Source organism: Hyperolius riggenbachi, chromosome 6 (assembly GCF_040937935.1).
Source record: "Hyperolius riggenbachi isolate aHypRig1 chromosome 6, aHypRig1.pri, whole genome shotgun sequence".
NCBI classification, from domain to species: domain Eukaryota; kingdom Metazoa; phylum Chordata; class Amphibia; order Anura; family Hyperoliidae; genus Hyperolius; species Hyperolius riggenbachi.
This window is the reverse complement of record NC_090651.1, coordinates 94,583,640-94,609,414: the sequence shown is the minus strand read 5'-3', so window position 1 is coordinate 94,609,414 and position 25,775 is coordinate 94,583,640. Positions and strand designations below refer to the sequence as shown.

At 42.3% G+C, this 25,775-nt stretch overlaps 1 protein-coding gene across 3 annotated transcripts in view; it reads right to left on the bottom strand.

Annotated features, from left to right (window-relative positions):
• The window catches only part of LOC137521001 (regulator of G-protein signaling 8-like), a 102,698-nt gene that overhangs the window by 21,337 nt on the left and 55,586 nt on the right, over nt 1-25,775 (bottom strand). For 2 of the 3 annotated variants that reach the window (XM_068239686.1, XM_068239687.1), the window contains exons 3-4: nt 19,863-19,969; nt 8,235-8,401 (exon numbers count right to left, since the gene is read on the bottom strand). In XM_068239686.1, the coding sequence (XP_068095787.1) occupies nt 8,235-8,401; nt 19,863-19,969 (274 nt within the window). The remainder of the gene's footprint in view (nt 1-8,234; nt 8,402-19,862; nt 19,970-25,775) is intronic. The other variant, XM_068239688.1, reaches the window with a different exon arrangement.

Here is a 25,775-nt window from a genome sequence, read left to right as displayed (position 1 = left end):
TGGTGAGTTTCGGGCCCCTAGGCCAAAGAGGTCATAGCCTAGGGTCACAAAAACCTGTTTATTTGGGCTATTTCAATGGTAGTGATGGTGGCGTACATAAATCTCAGCCATGGCCGATAGCAACGTCTGAATCTCACGAAATGTCTCATGCAGGTAGAAGACATATTGTTAGACTTGGATTCCAAAGATGGGGTCCCTACATCTCTGCAAACCAGAGTTACAGGGGTCCAAAATTGGTAAAATCCCCCATAGGCTTTCATTGGGCCTCCTATTTACCGTTCCAAAATCTCACACCATTTCAAAGGGCAATGGCTCAGCAGTGGCAAAACTAACCAGTCATGATCCCCCTAAGGGTCCCTACAATGCTAGAAAATTTGGTACTGCTGAGCCATTGCCCTTTGAAAAGATGTGAGATTTTGGAAAGTGAAATAGGGAGGCAATGAAATCCTATGGGGGATTTTACCAATTTTGGACCCCTGTAACTCTGGTTTGCAGAGATGTAGGGACACCATCTTTGTAATCCAAGTCCAACAATATGTCTTCTACCTGCATGAGACATTTCGTGAGATTCAGACGTTGCTAACGGCCATTGCTGCGATTTATGTACGTCACCATCACTACCATTAAAATAGCCCAAATAAACAGGTTTTTGTGACCCTAGGCTATGACCTCTTCGGCCTAGGGGCCCGAAACTCACCAGTCATGTTCCCCCTAAGGGTCCCTACAATGCTAGAAAATTTGGTACTGCTGAGCCATTGCCCTTTGAAAAGATGTGAGATTTTGGAAAGTGAAATAGGGAGGCAATGAAATCCTATGGGGGAATTTTACCAATTTTGGACCCCTGTAACTCTGGTTTGCAGAGATGTAGGGACCCCATCTTTGGAATCCAAGTCTAACAATATGTCTTCTACCTGCATGAGACATTTCGTGAGATTCAGACGTTGCTAACTGCCATGGCTGAGATTTATGTACGCCACCATCACTACCATTGAAATAGCCCAAATAAACAGGTTTTTGTGACCCTAGGCTATGACCTCTTCGGCCTAGGGGCCCGAAACTCACCAGTCATGTTCCCCCTAAGGGTCCCTACAATGCTAGAAAATTTGGTACTGCTGAGCCATTGCCCTTTGAAAAGATGTGAGATTTTGGAAGGTGAAATAGGGAGGCAATGAAATCCTATGGGGGATTTTACCAATTTTGGACCCCTGTAACTCTGGTTTGCAGAGATGTAGGGACCCCATCTTTGGAATCCAAGTCTAACAATATGTCTTCTACCTGCATGAGACATTTCGTGAGATTCAGACTTTGCTAACGGCCATTGCTGAGATTTATGTACGCCACCATCACTACCATTGAAATAGCCCAAATAAACAGGTTTTTGTGACCCTAGGCTATGACCTCTTCAGCCTAGGGGCCCGAAACTCACCAGTCATGTTCCCCCTAAGGGTCCCTACAATGCTAGAAAATTTGCCACTGCTGAGTAATTGCCCTTTGAAAAGATGTGAGATTTTGGAACTGTAAATAGGAGGCCCAATGAAAGCCTATAGGGGATTTTACCAAATTTGGAGCCCTGTAACTCTGGTTTGCAGAGATGTAGGGAACCCATCTTTGGAGCCCAAGTCTAACAATATGTCTTCTACCTGCATGAGACATTTCGTGAGATTCAGACGTTGCTAACGGCCATTGCTGCGATTTATGTACGTCAGACTCGCCACCATTGAAATTGCCCAAATAAACAGGTTTTGTGACCCTAGGCTATGACCTCTTCGGCCTAGGACTGCATTGAACGCGACCCACGCATTGTGCGCATTCTGGACAACACCAATTACTATGTTTATACCCTTCTGGATCCACGGTACAAACATAATGTTCCAAAACTGCTTGAAGAAAGAGCCAGACAGGTCAAAATGGAAGAATACCAGCAGGCCCTTGTGGAGACTTTAGAGAGGAGATTGACATCCTCCCCCTCCTCTAGCCAGTTGTACGCCGACAGACTGACTTCCGCAAACCCAGGACGACCAGGAGGGCAGCAAACAACACAAGCCGCAGCTAGTGCCCAAAAGGGAATGGTATCGGCAGTGTCCTTGGAGTGGGAAAATTTTCTGACACCCATGCAGCAGCACACAGAACAGCAAGCGTGCAGATCCACCTCCAACACCGATCGCCTGGAGAAGATGGTCAAGGACTACATGTCAGATGGCGTAGCTGTGTTGAACAATCCATCTGCACCCTTCAACTATTGGGTATCGAAGCTAGACACCTGGCACAAACTGGCAATGTACGCAATAGAGGTGCTGGCTTGCCCGGCAGCCAGCGTTATGTCGGAACACTGTTTCAGTGCTGCCGGAGGCATCGTCACAGATCGGCGGCGTATCCGCCTCTCCACAGAAAATGCAGACCGTCTGACTCAAATTAAAATGAATCAATCCTGGATTGGAAACGACTACGCAACACTCCCGGACCCCAACCAAGTAACATGAACAATGAACATCTGTGATGGGTTAGCGTTTCCGGTCCCTGTTTATTGAACCTCTCATCTGTATTACATTTATGACTGCATGGCGACAAAATGCAAATTGCTATCCGCACGCTTCTTGTCCTCATGCAAGGCCTGGGTTGTTGTGTCTCAAAGCGTGGCCTTCTCCTCCTGCGCCACCCTCCTCCTGTTCCATCACGTGTTCTGCTGCTGGGTTAGCGTTACCGGTCCCTTTTGCTGGAACCTCTTATATGTATTACATTTATGACTGCATGCCGACAAAAAGCATGTTACCTGTGCAAAGAAAACAGACATTTCCCGCATTTAAAAGACAGTTTTCCCTTTAAAACTTTAAAATCGATTTTCTCAAAAACTATAAGCTCTTTTTGCTAAAAATTTTTTCCTCTTGTACCCACTCCCAAGGTGCACATACCCTGTAAATTTGGGGTATGTAGCATATAAGGAGGCTTTACAAAGCACGAAAGTTCGGGTCCCCATTGACTTCCATTATGTTCGGAGTTCGGCCATGTTCGGCCCGAACCCGAACATCTAGATGTTCGCCCAACACTACACGTGACCCGTTCGGCCAATCACAGCGCTAGCCGAACGTTCGGGTAACGTTCGGCCATGCGATCTTAGTTCGGCCATATGGCCGAACAGTTTGGCCGAACACCATCAGGTGTTCGGCCGAACCCGAACATCACCCGAACAGGGTGATGTTCTGCAGAACCCGAACAGTGGCGAACACTGTTTGCCCAACACTAGGCGGAGCAGTGCAAGCGGCCTCAAAGTTTTCACCATGCAATAAATTACCGGTACTCAAAACAAGTACTTACTTTTCAGTATTCTCTCAATTGCTAAGCGGTAAAAAAAAAGCTATGTTTAGATAAGATGAAAAATTATCTCCTGTGAGAAAACTAAATTATAGCTAAATTATCTCCTGTGAGGAACACTGGAAAGAAAGTTAATCGGATAAGGGCCACTGTATTGTCTGATTATTTCATCACACTGTCACTTCCTTTATTTAAGCATGTTTTATGTGTTTTTACAGGGTTTCTTTTCAATCGCTTTGATGTAGTATCATCACACTCCTCACATATGGATTGGGTAAAATGGGGGGGTTTCATGTTATTGCTGCTGGACAAATACTTACTGGTGTTCTGCAGTCATGTGACAAGCGATGAAGTGAGGGAAGAACTGATAAATGTAAGTTAAATTACACAAAAAGAATACCTTGCACGGCAGATAAAAGCTGGCTGTTACTTTCTGGGTGACCCTCCTGAAATTAAGTTTGGGTTAAGCAATTTAAAGCCCGCTTGTCACAAGACTGCAGAACACCAGTAACTGTTTGTCCAGCAGCAATAACATGAACTCCTCCTATTTTACCCAGTCCATAGGCGAGGATTGTGATGCTGTCAAGGGGAATAAGAGAGGGGCCTTTCTAGGCACATGGCAGTTATACAGGGTCGCTTTTTATTGCAGGCCCTCTATCAGCATAACCAGCTAGCACTGAAATGAGTAACTGTTTGCACTGTGATTTTATTGTAGTTTTTGAGGACCTCCATCCCAGAATCAGTTGTAACTTTGAAATGATGTGGTGGATGTCCCCAGAGAGGCATTAAAGGGACCTTGAGCTGTCGCTTTAAAAAAAAAGGACTTACCTGGGGCTTCCTCCAGCCCACCATTGCCCGCGAGGTCCCCGGCATCCTGCTGGCCCCCTCTGCTGTCCCGCTGGCGGCTCTTCATTTGGGTGAAGTCACACATGCTCACCCCCAACTGCGTAGCTGTCGCGCCGGCCGTCGTAAGAGCACTTCGCATGTGTGGTTCAGTCTTTAGAGAACCGCGCATGCCCAACCTGCGAGCGATTTGCCGAGCGACCCACGAGCGATCTGTCGGACGAATCTACTCAATCCCAGTCACGCTGATCCACCCGATGGGCCACCAGAATGATAGATATGTCCACCTTAAGGCCAATGTTTTTCTTTTGTGGGGACCAAACAACCTGTCTGTATTTTGTGGAAGGAAATCAAAGTACCCAGAGGATACCAATACATGAGGCGAAAATACAAACTTCATGCAGATAATGTGGCTGCCCAGAATTGAACCACAGACCCAGCGCTGCAAGACAAGAGTCCTACCCACCATGCCAGCATGCTCTTTAGCTGGGATAATCTTTGTTAATAGAATATATGTCTTTTTCAGAAAAGTTATTTGGTTTAATGTGGACATTAATATTGCCTAAAAGTTTTACAAGAAATAAAGTTCTGTTCCCACAGTATGGAAAAAATACAAAATTACTTTTCTAAGATTAATTAAGGAATTTTAAACATGCATAAAAACTATGAGTTTATGCTTCAAGTAATTAAAACGCTTTCTGAAACAAATTAGATTTTACTGCATACTTGAGTTGTACTGGCAGGGCGTGCTGTAATTAATCTGTAATTGCTCATGTCTGTTTTATATTTTAAGTACTTATATTTTAAGTACTGTAGCTAGAGCAGAAGTTTCCTTAAAGAGGAACTGTCAGTCATACTATCTCAGAAAAAAAAACCACATATATAGTAGATAAATACTTGCTCTACTTACATAACATATGTATTGCACTGTCCACGTTTTGATTTTAGTGATTTTTCTACTATTTTGAAGCCAATTCTGATGTCATTTCCTGCCCTACTCTCCTCTGCCTGATTTGCCTGCCCTTCACTATAGAAAGTGCATTGTCTCAGCATGATAAATACTGGCCACAGAGGTGTGGGGGAGAAAAACAGGAGGGAAAGAGGCTTCAGCGAATCAGGCTGCATTAGTTTAGTCTGAGGGAAAATACAGAAGCAAAAAAGGATAACCCAGCATGCCCTGCAACTTCCTTTTTGTGTACCAAATTTTGTGTGTACCAAATAAGAGTCAGGTAAACTGGGGAATGATCATTTATCAACAAGAAAAGTAATAGTGATTTTAACTTTTGGATTGCCTGGTTAGCATCCTTATTACTTGTTTATCAGATAAAAATAAAGAATTGATTTTTGATTTTATGCCCGACAGTTACACTTTAACTTACCACATGAGTCCCCTCCACAGAGATGGGACACTAGATGCCATCAGAATGAGTAGTGACACACAGGGGTAACTACAAATCAAGGGGGCCCCCAGCAAAACTTTGATAGGGGCCCCATAATGTTCACACCCTTTCCCTTGCCTATCCCTTGGTGACCCTCGCAGCCTGGGGGGCTCATCTTGCAAGGGTCATAAATCAAGCGTGGCCATCATAATATTCACACCTATAAGAAATGTAGTCACAAAAACACCTGATTTGAAGTATGGATCCTTTTACCAGAGCGATTAAAGTAGTAGTTGGGATCCCCTTACAGCTTGGGGCTACCCTGCAGCCGCAGGGGCTGCTCCCTTGTAGTTATGCCCCTAGTGGCACAGGCTGGTACTGAGTTAGAGCAGGACATCTCTCACTGCCTTGCACGTCTTCTAGCACAAGGCTGCAGACTAACAAGCTTGTGGAACTTTAATTTTAATGCCAATCAAACTACCCTACTCAAATAATAATAAAATTTTAAAGGAAGAGGTGGCTTACCTCAGAGAGAGGCGCCCCAAACGTGGCTTGACAGATAGAGCAGCACTTTATTTGGCCTGAGGAAGTGGGCTGGGTCCCACGAAACGCGTTGCCTGTGCTTGTGTATTACTATTAAATTCATTTTTCTAAAGTGATTTGTCATCTATGAGGTAAGCCACCTCTTCCTTTCAAATTTTATTATTGTTTTTAAAGTGTTTTATACCCTGACTGGGCGCCTCTTCACCTCCTGTACTGTACTCCCCCCGCTTTTAAGTGAGGGGAGTTCCACACACCTAACCCAAGGTGGAACCCCACCACTTCATAGGTCTAGAGCAGTGGTCCTCAAACTAAGGCCCGCGGGCCGAATGTGGCCCCTGAGGATTTTTTACCGGCCCCCAACACCAAATATATTACTTATAGATGCGGTCAGCTACATTTTTAAATATTGGTGGTCCACATATGGAATAGCAGTACTGGCACCACATATCCACATGGAAGCCAGAAAGCAGTAATTCGCTGGTTTCCAATCAAATTACACATCAGGTGACACGGCTGTCCAATTGGACTGCAGGCTGTCACCTGGGTATGCTTCACTGTCTGGCCCGCTAAGACTTCTACATTGTTTTATGTATACTCCGGCCCCCAGCAGTCTGAAGTATGGTGACCTGGCCCTTGACCCAAAAAGTTTGTGGACCCCTGGTCTAGAGTGTATGGGATTTTTCCAAGAATGCGACCGCCTCCAGGATTGCTGGTATACCTGAGTGGAGTCAGGTCAAGATACTCCACCTGCTTAAAGTGGTCGATTGCCCCTTGTGCAATCCACCTTTGTGAGTATTCCTTTGTCGAACCCCCCTTTACCCTATTTTCTCATCCTTTTGTGACATACTGCACCATTTGGGCTCCCGTTGTCTTTGTGTTTTTTTCTTCAGTACTCCAAACTACCCTACTCAAATATTGAGTTGGGCTAGTTCTGACTAATTCACCACTGGCCTGTAAGGCTTGCCCCACACAGTGTCACCCTTTCATAGGCAAGGAGGGGGATCTTCATTGCACTACTTGCTTTATCCTTCTTTGCCAACATCTTAAATGTTCCTGGTGTCTCCTCCATTCTCCTGGCTCCAATAGACTAGTGTTGACATGCCCCTACACTAACCATAGCCTAGTCTATGGCAGTCAGAACTGCATGAATAGGCCTGAACTAGTCACCAACAGGCCAAGTGTGTTTTGTTGGGTGGGTTTAGATGGTCTTTCATTGAAATTCAACATCAATTAAAGTGTGTGCCAAATTCCAGAGCTTAGTCCCGCCCCTTGCAGATGCTGTTGCTCAGTCCCGCCACTTTGCAAACAAGTGCCCAAGCACTCTCTCGGGGATACAGAGTGCCACAGAAGCTCCGCAGCACTCGTCTGCAAGCAGCCGGGGCTAAGCGCTGACTAACTCAATCTAGTCTTGAAGGGTGAGTTAGACAAGAAAGATCAGAGAAGGCAATACAATGATTTAAGAGAACAATCAGGGGCAAACCCAGGATTTTCAAGGGCGAGATTCCTGAAAGGTCTCCCTCAACCACGCACCATACAGTATAATAATATGGTAGGACATCATTCTGGGTACACATAATGCAATTACCTGCTCAACTCGAGCAATTTCCTGCTCGATATGTTTATGGGGCAGGAGGAAGCCCTGGGTAAGTATCAAATCTTTAATGTGCGAGGTCTCTGGTTGCCTTTAAGTTTCCCAGACAGAGCTGCTCCATGCTCTGTAAACACACTGCTGCTCCATGCTCTGTACACACACTGCTGCTACAGCTGTAGTCAATTGTAGCAGGGAAAGAAAGGGGGCGGTGCTGTGAGCTGCCGGATGCCTGCAGATTTTCTGGTGTCTCAACTTGTGCCTATCCACAGACACTGCACCAGCCTTGGTCTGACGGGGGATTTTGGGCAGCTCTAATCCCCCCCTGTGTTTGCCTATGAACATGATACATAGCATGTTGATTTTAGCCTGTGTAGTCTCTTTAAACATTGTTACTACCTTTACGTTGCTATATGATGGTCTTTATTTACTTGAACTTGGTTCTGCTATAAGATTATGACAGATAGTGAATTGCACGCCATCTTTCAGTAATTAGATGCCTGGAATCATGGATTTAGTATGTCATTAGTGAGACAAATCAAACAGGTCAGTATTAGATTATTTCAGCTTACTTCTCTGGGAGCCTGAACGTCAATGTATTCCTGGAAGATCCGTCGAGCCTTTGCTGGCAGCTTGTTCATGGAACGGGTCTTCCTGTATTCCTCACAGGCCATCCAGAACTCCAGATTCTCTTCGCTGAATTCTGTTTGCAGGAAGGCACGAAATGCAGAGCGCCCATCTGCGAGAGAAAATCACTGGTCAAAATACACTTGCCCTAATTTCACTGCATAAATACTGACCAGTCCCTAATTTTACTGGATATGCTGCTTAGTGCAGAATTAACATCTTAATGCAGAAGGCATTTGAAGATACTGTTTCTAGCACCGGTTCAAAAGGCAAGACCATGATGCATCACTTCAGTATAGTGGATGAAGCAATTCAAATAATTTTATCATGTCCTTGTAAGCATTGCATGCTGGTTTATAGGGCATACATACCCTTTAAAGAGACACTGAAGCGAAAAAAAAACTATGATATTATGATTTGTATGTGTAGTACAGCTAAGAAATAACACATTAAGATCAGATACATCAGTCTAATTATTTCCAGTACAGGAAGAGTTAAGAAACTCCAGTTGTTATCTCTATACAAAAAAGTCATTATCTCTACGACTTTACTTTCAAAGTCGTGGAGAGGGCTGTTTTCTGACTTTTATTATCTCAACTGTTAGTTAACTATTTACTTTTCCTCTGGCAGAGGAGAGGTCATTAGTTCACAGACTGCTCTGAAAGAATCATTTTGAATGCTGAGTGTTGTGTAATCTGCACATATTAGAGAATGATTCAATGTTAGAAAAAACACTATATACCTGAAAATAAAAATATGGGAATATTTTCTTTGCTGCTAATCTTCTAGTAATTATTCATAGCACACAACCAATTCATTATATCATATATTTTTTTTCGCTTCAGTGTCTCTTTAAAGCAAACTTGTAATGTCAAAAAAGTCAATAACTAGATACTTACCTAAGTATTGGGAAGCCCGTTTGCTCAAGAGGCTTTCCACATCGTCCTTAATCACTCTGCTGATGCCTGTGTCCTCTTCTTGCTGCGCTCCTCTCTATGTACAAGCGTGGTCATACTACTCCTGCGAGAGCGCGGTCTGCGCACACGCAGGCACTGTAGCACAACGCCGCTTGTGTAGGCATGAGAACATTAGTTCAAGTTGGATATGTTACGAGGGATCCTCCGCAAGAACAGTGGGGTCTAAGAAGAGATACTGAGGTATTTTTTTCTGTGCAGGTTCTCTTTAATCCTTACAGATACATTGATTCCACTTATACACAGAGCGGGATCATCCACCAGGCAACCTAGGCAGGTGCTTGGGGCTAGTGGGTGTCAAGGGGCCCACCTGTCATCTTCTCTGACCTCTTACCACTTCAGTTTACCAAAAGGACCACAAGGTGGTCCCAAATTTACTACCTTGCCTAGGGCCTCATTCCATCCTAAAGCATCTCTGCTTATAGACTGTTATTTCAGGAGGTTTTAACCTTCATCATGAGTACCAGGTATGGATTAATATGAATCCATGGTATGACTTGTGTCAGTAGCTTTACAGGATAAACATTTAGGTGATGCAGAACTAAAAGCAACACGATTTCTTTTAGAAAAACAAAGTAGGTTCCTTTTTGCCCACTATAAAAAAAAACCTTGCTGGTTCTTCATAACTTACCATAACTGGTTATTTCTGTATGACCTATAAACAGAGATTACTGGACAATACAGTGTATAGGTTGGTCTTACGATTGTCTGTGTTTGTGCAGGAAATGGTGAGAAGAGATTAGTGCCCAGCCTCAGGAACCGGGCATCTTGCTAGAAATCACTAAGGTTAATCTGCACATTAGTTAATCACGTAATTGAATGAAACATAATCTCTTTCTTTCCTCTCTACTTCCTGCTTTGAACTTAAGCAGAAAATGAAGAGCCACGATGAAGCCAGGATTGGAGAGCAGCCTTGTTTACTGCAGATCCTTAGAGCAACCTTTCTCAACCAGTTTTGCCTGGAGGAACCCTACCAAAATATTTTGGATCTCAGGCCAAGCTTGCATAAAAAATTTATCTACAGCTCACAGTATTTTGATAGAAAAGTTGTAGATTTCTAATAATGGTTAAAGCTTTTAAAAAAATGATTTTATGTAAACTGTTTATTTTGACCAACATATTAGCCTATTGTTCAGCAAACATTACCCTCAAATAACAAATACAGCAATAATTTTCCATAAAAAGCAAAAAAATAAATAGAGCAATTATACCCTCTAAATAAAAAAATGCAGAAACCATTACCTAAATAATACATGAAATAATAATTACTGTTAGCTCAAATAATTAACAAAGCAGTCATTACCCCCAATTAATAAATGCAGCAATATTACCCAATATAACAAATGCAACAATCATTGCCTCAGATAATAAATGCAGTAATCATTACCCCAAAATAACAAGTACAGCAATTATTACCTCTAAAAATAAATTCTAAACTCATTACCCACAAATATCAAATACAGTAATCACTAGCTGAAATAATAAATGCAGAAATAATTGCAATTAACTTATATGCAACAATCATTGCCCCCCCCCCCCCCCCAACAAAATACAGTAATCATTATCCTAAACAATAAATACAGCATTAATTCTTCTCAAATAACAAATGCAGACATAATAACAGTACCCCCAAATAATGCATACAGCAATAGTTACTCCCAAATAACAAATGCAGCAACCATTGCCTCAGATAGTAAATGCAGCAATAATTACCCCAAATAACAAATACGGCAATTGTTACCTAAAATAATAAATCAGCAATCATTACCCCCAATACCAAATACAGCAATCATTACCTCAAATAATGAATGCAGCAATCATTACCCACAAACAACAAATGCAGAAATCACAACCTCAAATAATAAACGCATGAATATTTACCCCCAAATAACATATGAAACAATCCTCACCCCCAATCCTCATTACAAAATAAAAACCATCATTACCCCAAATAACAAATACAGCAATAATTAATTAACCCCAAATACAGTAATCATCATTCTACATGAGAAATGCAACAACCACTACCCCTGAAAAACAAATACTGTAATCATTACCCTGAATTATAAATGCAGATATTATTCTCCTTAAATATGAAATGCAGAAATAATTCCCCAAAAATAATGCATGCAACATAATTTTCCCACATAATAATTGTTGCAACCACTACAACCAAAAATAAATACAGCCTCCATTCGCCTTATAACAAATGTGACAGCTATTTCCCACCCCATATAACATGTGACAGCCACCCCTCTTCCCCCCAGTGTAGCAAGTGCCATCTCCTCCCAAAATCCATGTGGCAGCCATCCACAAATTGTCATTCCCTCCATATAGGGTATGCAGCCATCCCCTGTAACTGTCACTATTATTTACATACTGAAACATTCAAGTCCATAATCATTGGTCTTCAGTGGTCTCTGAAAAACAAGGCATACAAATGTGTTTTTCATCCTCCATCCTGCAAACTTGCAAGGTGACGTGGGACTCAATTTAAGCCATACTGGCCCATATGCAATTAACAGTTTCTCCTGAGTTTTCTCTCAGGAGATAATTTCAAAATTGTCAATAAAATGTCTTTTAAACCACCAGTAAGCTAGAAAATACGCAAAATAATTTTGATAGTACTTATTGGCATACTTTTTGGTAGTTTTTCAGTTGCAAAGTGCTAAAAAGTTCTTTTAAATAGAAGATGAAAAATTATCTCCAAGGAGCAAACTCAGGAGAAAAAGTTAATTGCATATTGGCCCATATGCAATTCACTTTTTCACCTAAGTTTTCTCCAAGGAGATAATTTTTCATCTTCGATTTATAATAACTTTTTAGCACTTTGCAATGGAAAAAGTATAAAAAAAGTAGGTGAAAAAGTACTATCAAAATTATTTTGAGCATTTGTTTGCTTTCTGATGGTTTAAAAGGTATTTTATTGACAAGTTCAAAAATTTCTCGTAGGAGAAAACTCAGGTGAAAAAGTGAATTGCATATGGGCCATTGTGTTTTAATACACACGACCTGCTTGGGTGAGGACATAGGAATGTTGAGTGAAACGGAGAAATCAAGACATTGAAGTACATCCTCTTATGCAATTACCAAACATCTTTGTCTGTGTACCACTCATTTGGAAACGTGTAACTTGGAATTATTTCCAATGATCATTTCAGGTGACAATTACTGAGCATTTATATGAGGCTTTACTGTAAAATATTTTTTAAGATCACTTTACTTGATTTCAGCACATTCACAACTTCAATACTCAAAGTATTTTACTCTACATTATAATTATTAGTTAGGGCTTGATTCACTAAAATATACGATGCTTAGCAGTGCGGGGTAAATCCCTGAGTGCACACTCGGAGCTGTTGAGTAGAGTTGGGCCGAACCTCCGATTTTAGGTTCGCGAACCGGGTTCGCGAACTTTCGCGGAACGTTCGGTTCGCGTTAAAGTTCGCGAACCGCAATAGACTTCAATGGGGATGCGAACTTTGAAAAAAAAAAATTATGCTGGCCACAAAAGTGATGGAAAAGATGTTTCAAGGGGTCTAACACCTGGAGGGGGGCATGGCGGAGTGGGATACACGCCAAAAGTCCCCGGGAAAAATCTGGATTTGACGCAAAGCAGCGTTTTAAGGGCAGAAATCACATTGAATGCTAAATGACAGGCCTAAAGTGCTTTAAAACATCTTGCATGTGTATACATCAATCAGGTAGTGTAATTAAGGTACTGCTTCACACTGACACACCAAACTCACCGTGTAACGCACCGCAAACAGCTGTTTGTGTAGTGACGGCCGTGCTGGACTGGTGCGCACCATGGCAAGAGTGCAGGTTTTGGTGGCTTTACAGCCCATATGGTCGCCTGGCTGATGTAGCTGAATGACAGGACAGTGACTGTCCAGCTGATCAAATTTGGTCTGACCACAATGAACACAACAGGTATGCAGTGGCGGGTTCACTGAACAGGTATACAGTGGCGGGTTCACTGAACAGAACAGGTATACAGTGGCGGGTTCACTGAACACAACAGGTATGCAGTGACGGGTTCACTGAACAGAACAGGTATACAGTGGCGGGTTCACTGAACAGAACAGGTATACAGTAGCGGGTCCACTGAACAGAACAGGTATGCAGTGGCGGGTTCACTGAACAGTACAGGTATACAGTGGCGGGTTCACAGAACAGGTATGCAGTGGCAGGTTCACTGAACAGAACAGGTATGCAGTGGCGGGTTCACTGAACAGTACAGGTATACAGTGGCGGGTTCGCTGAACACAACAGGTATGCAGTGGCGGGTTCACTGAACAGAACAGGTATACAGTAGCGGGTCCACTGAACAGAACAGGTATACAGTGGCGAGTTCACTGAACAGTACAGGTATACAGTGGCGGGTTCACAGAACAGGTATGCAGTGGCAGGTTCACTGAACAGAACAGGTATGCAGTGGCGGGTTCACTGAACAGTACAGGTATACAGTGGCGGGTTCACAGAACAGAACAGGTATGCAGTGGCGGGTTCACTGAACAGTACAGGTATACAGTGGCGGGTTCACTGAACACAACAGGTATGCAGTGGTGGGTTCACTGAACAGAACAGGTATACAGTAGCGGGTCCACTGAACAGAACAGGTATGCAGTGGCGGGTTCACTGAACACAACAGGTATGCAGTGGCGGGTTCACAGAACAGGTATGCAGTGGCAGGTTCACTGAACAGAACAGGTATGCAGTGGCGAGTTCACTGAACAGTACAGGTATACAGTGGCGGGTTCACTGAACACAACAGGTATGCAGTGGCGGGTTCACTGAACAGAACAGGTATACAGTAGCGGGTCCACTGAACAGAACAGGTATACAGTGGCGGGTTCACTGAACAGAACAGGTATACGGTAGCGGGTCCACTGAACAGAACAGGTATGCAGTGGCGGGTTCACTGAACACAACAGGTATGCAGTGGCGGGTTCACTGAACAGGTATACAGTGGCGGGTTCACTGAACAGAACAGGTATACAGTGGCAGGTTCACTGAACACAACAGGTATGCAGTGGTGGGTTCACTGAACAGTACAGGTATACAGTGGCGGGTTCACAGAACAGGTATGCAGTGGCAGGTTCACTGAACAGAACAGGTATGCAGTGGCGGGTTCACTGAACAGAACAGGTATACAGTAGCGGGTCCACTGAACAGAACAGGTATACAGTGGCGGGTTCACTGAACACAATAGGTATGCAGTGGCGGGTTCACTGAACAGAACAGGTATACAGTGGCGGGTTCACTGAACACAACAGGTATACAGTGGCGGGTTCACTGAACAGAACAGGTATACAGTGGCAGGTTCACTGAACAGAACAGGTATGCAGTGGCGGGTTCACTGAACAGTACAGGTATACAGTGGCGGGTTCACTGAACGCAACAGGTATGCAGTGGCGGGTTCACTGAACGCAACAGGTATGCAGTGGCGGGTTCACTGAACAGAACAGGTATACAGTGGCGGGTTCACTGAACAGGTATACAGTGGCGGGTTCACTGAACAGAACAGGTATACAGTGGCAGGTTCACTGAACAGAACAGGTATGCAGTGGCGGGTTCACTGAACAGAACAGGTATACAGTAGCGGGTCCACTGAACAGAACAGGTATGCAGTGGCGGGTTCACTGAACAGTACAGGTATACAGTGGCGGGTTCACAGAACAGGTATGCAGTGGCAGGTTCACTGAACAGAACAGGTATGCAGTGGCGGGTTCACTGAACAGGTATACAGTGGCGGGTTCACTGAACAGAACAGGTATACAGTGGCGGGTCCACTGAACAGAACAGGTATGCAGAGGCGGGTTCACAGAACAGGTATGCAGTGGCAGGTTCACTGAACACAACAGGTATGCAGTGGCGGGTTCACTGAACAGGTATACAGTGGCGGGTCCACTGAACAGAACAGGTATGCAGTGGCAGGTTCACTGAACACAACAGGTATGCAGTGGTGGGTTCACTGAACAGGTATGCAGTGGTGGGTTCACAGAACAGGTATGCAGTGGTGGGTTCACAGAACAGGTATGCAGTGGTGGGTTCACTGAACAGGTATGCAGTGGTGGGTTCACAGTACAGGTATGCAGTGGTGGGTTCACAGAACAGGTATGCAGTGGTGGGTTCACTGAACAGGTATGCAGTGGTGGGTTCACAGTACAGGTATGCAGTGGTGGGTTCACAGAACAGGTATGCAGCCAGGAACAAGCTAAGCCTAACTAATCTTTCCCTATGAGAGACAGTCTGCAGCAGCTCGCCCTACTCTCACTAATGCAGGCACACGAGTGACCGTAATGGCCGCCGCTGCCTGCCTTATATAAGAGGGGTGGGCTCCAGGGGCTAGTGTAGCCTAATTGGCTACACTGGGCCTGCTGACTGTGATGTAGAGGGTCAAAGTTGACCCTCCATGTGCATTATGGGGCGAACCGAACTTCCGCAAAGGACGCAAACGCGAACCATGGAAGTTCGCATGGAACCGTTCACAGGCGAACCGTTCGGCCCAACTCTACTGTTGAGTAGCTGGTGCTCTTTGAAGTTGCGTGCGCTCCCTTGAATACCACTTTATAGGATGTAGCGTGACCGCGATACTTTAGCGTCGCAACTACAGTAATTAATGTAGTAGCAGTCGCACTGGTTAAAATATCGCGGTTGCGTTACAGCCTATCGCGTGGTTTTCAAGGGAGAGCCCATAACTTCAAAGAGTGCAAGCTACTCGACAGCTCTGAGCATAGCGCACGCTCTGGGATTTAACCCACGCTGCTGAGCGCCGTATCCTTTAGTGAATCAAGCCCTTACCTGTTCAGATCAGATGAGATATAACTAAATGGCCTCAATTCACGGAGCATTATCAAACGTTTATCAAACATTTTATCAAACGTTTGATAATTTACCTCATGGGTAAAATCTCATTTTAAAGTCACTAATAAGGTGTTATATATTTATCAAATGTTTTACCGATAAAACATTCAACAAATATATAACACCTTAGTGAATTCAAAATGAGATTTTACACATGAGGTAAATTATCAAACGTTTGATAAAATGTTTGATAAACGTTTGATAATGCTCCGTGAATTGAGGCCACTGTCAACAAAAAGTGACTGTTTCACTTTCCTTGCACCACCCTGTGGTTTCTTTACTACCCTGTGGTTTTGTATGCATTATTTATTCAATATTTTTATATTGTTATTTATTGTTGTATTATGTACACTGATTGCTGTATATTTATCTATTGTATGGGCCAGAACATAGATTGTGCTCTGTAAACACATTTTCACACCCTTAGTGGTGTGTCTTTGCAACTATTAGCACCAGCCTCTGTTGCTATCCCAATCCCACCTAAGTTCCCCCTGCGCTCTGCTGTCCCCCATAAATCACAGCCACGCTGTCAACACGCAGCGTATCACAGCGGGCTGTGTTTACCGCTGTAGTGTCACTCTTGTCGCTCTCCCCGCCTCCTGCATAGCTCCAGTCCCCGCCCGCGTCCCTTCCCTCCCCCGCTGATTGGGGACCGGAGCTATGCAGGAGGCGGGGGGAGCGGCGAGAGTGACATTAAAGAGGTAAACACAGCCCGATGCATGTCGACAGCACGGCTGTGATTTATGGGGGATAGCAGAGCGCAGGGGGAACTTAGGGGGGATTGGGATAGCAACAGAGGCTGGGCTGTATAGGCAGACCCAGCCTCTGTGTGCAGCTAGCATTGTCAGAGCCCCACCTCGGGTTCTCTTTAAGCATTATATCCTTTATTATAAGTAGCAGTAGCTGCATTATTGTTTTTGTATTACTAGTATTATTATCATCATAGTTTGTACTGAGTAAATATTTTAAAAGCACACCTGTAGGGAAATACTGTACATTGTGCGCTTTAAATATGTATTTGTTCTAAAGCCATGATAATTATATATTCTCTTTAGAAACATCCTGCTGACAGATAAAGGTTTTCCTCCACAGAGAACATTTTATTTATTTGTTTATTATAAATACCAATTTTTATGTATTTATTTATTTTATGGTTGCACTTGATGGATGGATATCTTTTCTTCAACCAAACCATGAATTATGCTAGATAATTAAACGTATTTAATAAAATACATTTAATTTAAACCATATAAGAAATGTACGTAAAGAATATAGAGATAACGAATTCTATACACATACATTTCCCTACAGCAGAAATAATGGAAGATTAAAAAGCCTATATATACGGTATATATATATATATACTGTATATATATATATATAGAGAGAGAGAGAGAGACACAGAGAGAGAGATAATACAGTGAGAGAGTGTCTCTTACTTTTATTTTTAGAACAAGCAAATTATTATGTGGTTTAATACTCTTTTTTTTGTTGTCAGGCAAGGTGTATTTCTGGTCCAGACATTGATGAGAACCCCATCATTCCCAAGTGCAAACTATTGCTTATTGAGTGATTTCATCTGGTTGAGGCTTATTTAATCATAGAATGAAGTGCAAACTGTTGACAGATGAGGATGGAGCCATTTCTTGCCTGGTATAGTGAATTGTCCCTGTGGAGCATATGGCTAGGGCCAGGTAGAAGTATATCAGATCTGCATCCCACAATTGCAGGATGCTTTATTTTTGGGAGGTGGGACACAATTTATGGGAGTCAAAATTGTAACACATTTTTTTGGAGTCATCCCTTGCTATGTAAGGGTAGGTTTGTCCACTTAGAGGGTGAATATTTCTGAAGGGTATCCAAAACTGAAAATGGTAAATGTGTGTGATTTTGGGGGAGAATCTCTTTAGCTAGAAATTAATTAATAATTGGGGTCATATCCAGAGCCGGGACAAGGTCCTCCAGCACCCAAGGCTGAGACACCAAAGTGCGCGCCTCCATCCCTGCCTCCCCAGCCGTCACACACTGATTGCTATTAGACTAAGAGGCACCACAGGGCCCACAACCTCCCCAACACCTTTATATCTAGTTATCTGGCTTGCAGTCACTGCTATGTATCCCCTTTTCTTATTTCTTTGTGCTTCAAACACAATAGGGCAATGATAGCAAAATGAATTGTGCGCCCCCTCCTACACTGCTCCCTGAGGCTGGAGCCTCTCCAGCCTATGCCTCGGCCCGGCCCTGGTCATATCAATAACTAAGATTTTGAATTAGATATGGGCTGGGGCAGCTGGAAAACCTTCCTACTATGAATGTTAAAGGGATGCAGAGGATAAACTCTAAGGCTTAGTACACATAAATCTGTACATTTCCGGTCCAGTACAGTCCTGTCCTGTCAGAATCATTTTGCATTTGTTTTCTATCAGTTTCACCCGACAGGGTTGGTTTTCACTGTGGAAATGTGGAAATGGAAATCTTATACAAAACTAAGCTCAAGTGGGAACACAGCCTCATAGGCCTTGTAGTGGACAGCTGGCTCAAGGCAGCCATACACTGATCGATTGCCACCAGATCGACCAACAGATAGATCCCTCTCTGATCTAATCAGAGAGAGATCTATATTAGCTGTCTATACACTGCACACAGATTTTTGAATTGATTTCAGCATGAAATCAATTCACAATCTGTGCAGCTGCCGCTGCCTCTACCTGCCTCGCTGCCCCTGCTCCCCCGGCCAGCAGCAATACATCACCTGTCCGCCGGTGCGAGTCTCCGGGATCGTGCTGTCCCTTTCTCTGGCTGGCCTTCTTCTCCATCTTCTCCTGTCCCGTCCTGTGACAAGCCGGAAGTTTAAACAGTAGAGGGCGCTCTACTGTTTGAACTTCCACTTCCCCTTCTCACAGGACGGGACAGGAAGTGAAGAGGAGATGCAGAAGAAGATCAGCTGCGTCGGTCATCGCCGAATCAAACGCCGATGATCAAGTAAAGTTTTCCGTCTGGACGGATCGACTGAATCGCTCAATTTCAGATGGAAATCGGTCAACCGGTCGCGTATGCGTTATCGTTTTCACAGCAGATTCAATCACAGTAATCAAATCTGCTGTATATCGGTAGGAAATCGACGTAGTCTATGGGCACCTTAAGTGTCATATCTTTAAAATTTGAAGGACTTTATTGTTTCAGAGTTTAAGTTAACATACTAGTCTAAATAACAGTTTATGTACCATACAAATTCTTAGTCAACAGGTTTTTTTTTTTTTTTTTTTTTTAATAAGGAATTAAATAAGATTTAGCGGCCAGAGATAAACATAATGTACATATGCTTTGCTAGATTTTACCTTTATTACATCATCATTTATAATTCTCCCCAAAAACATAAAATTTAAATAAAAACTGAGAATAAAAATTTATTGCTTTTTCTACAACACAAACAAGCAACACATTCTCAACAAGTGAGTTATTTAAAGCAAAATTGCCAGGAGCAAAGACTAGACTACGTACATGTAAGATGAGGCATACAAAATGGGTTTACACTTAATTTGCAGAGTGCCTCCAGCTTGCATGCTATAGGAGTTTATTTGCTTGTGATGTGCACATATACGCCTCAGAGGTGTTTTTTTTTTGTATTTGAAATTGAATCAGGCCCAAGAGAGATTGTTTCATAAGGGAATAGTTTTTGTTTAGGTCAGAACAAGTTCCAAGCATGGTTATAAACTTTTGTATACTTACACTTATGCGACAGGAGTAGATCAAATGAGCGGGCCCACCTCCTAGTCTCCTCTGCGGTCAGCCGTCTGTGGGAGCGAAAGATATACATAATCCTTGGTTTTCTGGTTCTAGAACACAGGGAACATTATACAGCTGAACCGTCTATCAGATATGCGAACTCAGGGCAACAATGGTTTGATGTACAACAAACTTGTCATTGTAATAACCTCTCTCAGATGATAATCAGTCCTGACAAGGCACATTAGGGAAAGGACGGCTCTGGTCCTTAAACTAAAAATACAATATTTCAGAAATAAAATCTATTTTCTAAATTATAATAATAAATAGCAGCCTTTTCATGATGACAAATATAAAATATTTTACATTTATTGGAGGAACCCCTCCCTTCCTTTCAAATTGCCGGGATTTTTCCGGCAAACTGGTGGAGTAGATGGTGTCCGGCAATGGAGGAATTGCTAATGGCTGCCCCCAGTATAACCCTAGCTATGAAAAGAGAAGGGTGAAAAGCATGCACTGAAATGATCATAGGTTTTAAGGAGTGTTTATTTATCTTTGTATGTGTCAAAGTGGTGCAACTAAATATTTTTAATAAAAAAAATGTTTGGTTTGGGTCCGCTTTAAAGTGACACTGAATTGAAGAAAAAAACAACTTATGATATAATGGCCCATATGCAATTCACTTTTTCACCTGAGTTATCTCCCAGTAGATCATTTTCATCTTCTCTTTAATATAACTTTTACACATTTTACAATTGATAAAGTACTCAAAAGCTGGTGAAAAGGTACCATCAAAATTATTTGGAGTATTTTCTTACTTGTTAGTGGTTTAAACTGCCTTTTATTGACAATTTTGAAAATATCACCTAGGAGAAAACTAGGGAGAAAAAGTTAATTGCATATGGGCCTATGAATTGTAAGTGTAGTATGGATAAGTAATAGAAAAGTAGTAGAAAAGAAAATAATCTATTTTTTTCTATAGTGTTGCATCATTCTCTAATATTTGCATTTTACAAATTTCACTCTGTATTTTAAATGATGAAACAGACCAGAGCTAATGACCCTTTGAACTTCCTGGCAGAAAAACCTTAAAGAGAATCTGTACTCTAAAATTCTTACAATAAAAAGCATACCATTCTATTGATTATGTTCTCCTGGGCCCCTCTGTGCTGTTTCTACCACTCCCTGCTGCAATCCTGGCTTGTAATTGCCAGTTTTAGGCAGTGTTTACAAACAAAAGACATGGCTGCTAACCAGAGTGTGATAGGCTGAGAGGAGAGCTTGGAGACGGTGTGTAAAGCTTCTGCCTATCACAAGCAGTGCTGCACATTCCACACATTCCAGCCTGAGCCCGACAGAGCCGGCAGAGGAAAGAAGATAAGATTTATTACAGAGACAGTGCAACTAGAAAAGGCTGCAGTAAGCCAGACCACATTAGAACAGGTATATGAGCTTATAGGATAGAAGAAATAAGGCTAAACATTTTGTTACAGAGTCTCTTTAAGTAAACAAGAAACAGTGAGAGACATGTTGAGATAAGTGCTTCAGAAAATAGCATTTCTCTCTGACTAAATTAGTCAGAGAGCTCAGAGAAGCTCTGCATAGATAACAAATGAAGTTTCTTAAAGTGAACCTCCAGACTAAAAATCGACTCAGCAGCACTGAAAAGGCCTAGTGTTTCTTTAACAGTTTCACAGCATCAGAACTTTGTTTCTCTTATACAAGCCTCATTTTTAGCTGCACAGAAGAAAACTGCCCGGGCAGTTTTCCCCTTTTGCTGTGCAAAGCATGATGGGATTTCTGATGTTGTTGTTGTTCTCGTTCTGCTGTTTTGGTGCAATTTTTTTTTTTACATATTGAATTTGACATTTGAAGGGTAGCGCGCGATTAAAAAAGGGGTTATCAGGACACAGGGCAGTTGGAACTGTGTCTCATGCTCCCTGTCACTTCCTTTGAACCAAAAAGATGGCTGCCCCCATGACAAAGATGGCAGCCCCCATGAATCACAAACATTTGCCTGTTCTTTTAAAACAGGATGAGTAAAAGATTATATTACCTATATATTCTAATTTACATAACTAATGTAACTTAATAACAGTATGTTTGTTTAGGCTGAAGTTCCCCTTTAAAGGGAACCTGAGCTGAGTCAAATTATTTAAAATAAACACATGATATAGCTGCAAATGATGGATATTAAATGCTTACCACTTTTTCACAATGGAGGACAGAGAATTCCATTGATCACAGTGCACAAATGCGACGGAGGAGAGGAGAAAGACATTGATGAGTAGACAACACAGGAGGCAAGTATGACGTATTTGTGTTTATTTTGACTTCTCTTTAACTCTTCCTGTACTGTTCCTGAGACTCATATATGTGCTACGAGTGTTCTATTTCTTAGCTGTACTACACATACAAATCATTATCTCATAAGTTTATTTTCACTTCAGATTCCCTTTAAAAGCTACTGTATATCTTGCAATTTAAAAAATAAAATCAGATTTACTTACCTGGGGCTTCCTCCAGCCCCTGGAAGCCTGTGCGTCCCTCACCGAGTGCGCCTCTGTATGCCTGCGCAGAAAGCTCCCAGCTAGGATAGCGCGAGACTGCCTGAGAGCGGAGCTGTGGCGAGGGACACATAGGCTTCCAGGGGCTTTAAGCCTTAAAGGATACATCTGGTAATGTTAAAAAAAAGTTAAGAGGTCATAGCCATCCGGTCCCGAAAGGGATACGTTTAAAAAGAAAAAGTTGGTAAACAAGTTTGTTCATTATGCTATAGTTATGGTCACATAACCCCTGGTCATACTTCCTCCATGTCAGTAGAGTCCTATACCCTGACAGTCAGGTGAAAGTCTCCCTCTACAAAGCATTGTTGTAGTGGGCAGGCACATCATTAACAACACTAGATGCAATGGCCTACCTTCTATGGCTGTAAATAGAAGAGGAAAGGAGGGGAGCGGTGACCATGCATCCCAAGTACTGTACAGCTCATATAAAGAGACACAGAAGCGGGAAAAAAGTTGTGACTTAATGAATTGGTTGTGTAGTACGGATAATTTCTAGAACATCTGTAGCAAAGAAAATATTCTCATATTTTTATTTTCAGTTATATAGTGTTTTTTATAACGTTGCATCATTATCTAATATTTGCAGTTTACACACTGCTCAGCATTCTAAATGATTTTACAGAGCGGCCCAGTGAACTCTTGAATTGTCCTCTGGAGAGAAAAAGAAAATACAGTGACTGACAATTGAGATAACAAGCTCAATGGCTCTTTTGCATAGATAACAACTGGAGTTTCTTAACTCTTCGTGTACTGGAAACAATATGTTCAGCTATACTGGATATACCGGGGCTGGGAAAAAAGGGTGCAGGCAGCTAGTGGACAGAAAGGGCGCCGCCATTCAATCCCATAATAAATATCGTTTAATGGGCGCCGAACAGGAAAAAAGGGCACGGGGGATAAATAACGTTTTACAAACGGCGCCTGGAGATTTTTAATGTTTTATAACTGAACTGTGCTTGTGATGATTTACGTTTAGAAAATGCACCCGTGATGAATAATGTTTATAAAAATACTAAACATATTTAACCTATTTAACTAAAACATTATTTAACATTTTACCCCTTACTGTTTGTAAAACATTATTATTCACTAAATAAAGCGATCAGTACGTAACTTTAAATTGCAATATATTTTTTACAGTCACTATTTGTAAAACATTATTATCCACATAATAAAGCGATCACTAAGGGGGGTGGTTAGGGTTAGCCACCACCAGGGGGGCCTTAGGTTTAGGCACAACCAGGGGGGGTCTTAGGTTTAGGCACCAAAAGGGGGGTATTAGGTTTAGGCACCACCAGGGGGGTCTTAGGTTTAGGCACCAAAAGGGGGGTCTTAGGTTTAGACACCACCAGGGGGGTCTTAGTTTAGGCACCACCAGGGGGGTCTTAGGTTTAGGCACCACCAGGGGAGTCTTAGGTTTAGGCACCACCAGGGGAGTCTTAGGTTTAGGCACCACCAGGGGGGTCTAGGGGTTAGGGATAGGTACAGGGAGTGTTCTGTGTGAGAGTAGTAGGGTTAGGTATAGTTTCAGTAAAATTTTAGTAATACTTACTAATGTTTTACAGCACTTATTACGAACGTAGTTATATTTATATCATTGTTATAAACAAAATTTTCAGATTTTATTATAAGAAGAAACTATAAATGAAGGTTAATCACAATAATATACAATGATAACGATTAAACATATATTATCGTTTTTTTAACAAACGTAATTATAAATTTCACTTTGAAACAGAGAAGATTAACGTTTTCACGATTGCCAATTTCATACACATTATTTAATGATTTATAGATTTGTAAAACATTATTTGTACACTAAATGCAAAACTATATTATCATTTACACCCCACGTCCATTTTTCCCGATGCCCTTTTTGTACGTACGCGGATATACCTACCATGTAACAGGACTCATTAGAAGTCGCCAATGTCTGATAAAAATCGTTACCACTACTCATAACAGGAGTCGTGAGTATTCAGCCTTATAACGCTGTGTTATGCTTTACATTACTAAGAGGATAATATATACCACTGACATTGATCCAGAGAATTTATTGTTTTATTGTGGAACTTTTTATTGGAATTAGTGGATCCTTAATCTGCCACTGAAGTGTTTGCTCGCATATTTTTGCATCCTCAAACTGCTGCTCTGAACCATCAGGCTCATTAGCAGGATCCTGCAGGACTTTTCAGTGTGAGAGGTGTGTAAGGTCTCTGCATAGATTTGTCTGGATGTGAGTGTCAGTGACAGTGTGGTTGAGTAGAGGAGCTACTTGTGTGTGATATGATTTTTATTGTTATTTAATTGATGGTATTAATTTGGTTCTTAGCTGTACTACACATACAATTCATTATATCATAATTGTTTTTTCGCTTCAGTGTCTCTTTAAAGTGGTATCATTATTATTGCATATATAAAAAGCATTGACATCTTCCACGGCACAGTACAGAGTATATAGTCCTCTCTACTGTCCCCCAGAGGAGCTCACAATCTAATCCTACCAAAGTCTTATGCTAGGCAAACACCATACAATTTTCTGGCAGATTGATTATTTCCAACATGTGCGATGTGAATTTCGATCAATTTTTCTATCAATTTCCATAGAAGGTCGGAAACCGATCGGAAAAACGATCAAAAAATCTATCGAAATTCAGATCAGTCATGTTGGAAATAATCACTCTGGCAGGTAAATCTGCCAGAAAATTGTACGGTGTGTATCTTATGACCCTGGCCTGTTGTAATCTAAAGCTATTTTGGGGGGACCAATTAAAGAACAACTGAAGTGAGAAGAACATGGAGGCTACCATACTTATTTCCCATTAAATTATACCAGTTGCTTTGTAGCCCTGCTGATCTATACGGCTGCTGTAGTGTCTGAATCACACCAGAAACAAGCATGCAGCTAATTTTGTCTGATCTGACAATAATGTCAGAAACACCTGATCTGCTGCATGCTTGTTCAGGGTCTATGGCTGAAAGTATTAGAGACAGAGGATCAGCAGGACTGCCAGGCAACTGGTATTGCTTAAAAGGAAATAAATATGGCAGCCTCCATACCCCTCTCACTTCAGTTGTCCTTTAACTTATCTGTATGTTTCTTATATCTAAGAGGAAAACCAGAGACCCTTGAGGAGCGAAAAAGCACAAAATGGTGCCGGGAAATTTGGGCGCACCATGCGCTGCCTTAGGCAGCAATAGCTGGAAGCCGAATTGCATCTTTTCCCCATGAATCCATGGCAGCCTGGAGGGGGAATAGTAATTAACTTCTTGCCGACCACTCCACGCCAATTGGCATGAAGTGAACGTGGCGGCTCCCTAAGCGGTCGCTCAATGTCAATTGGCGTGA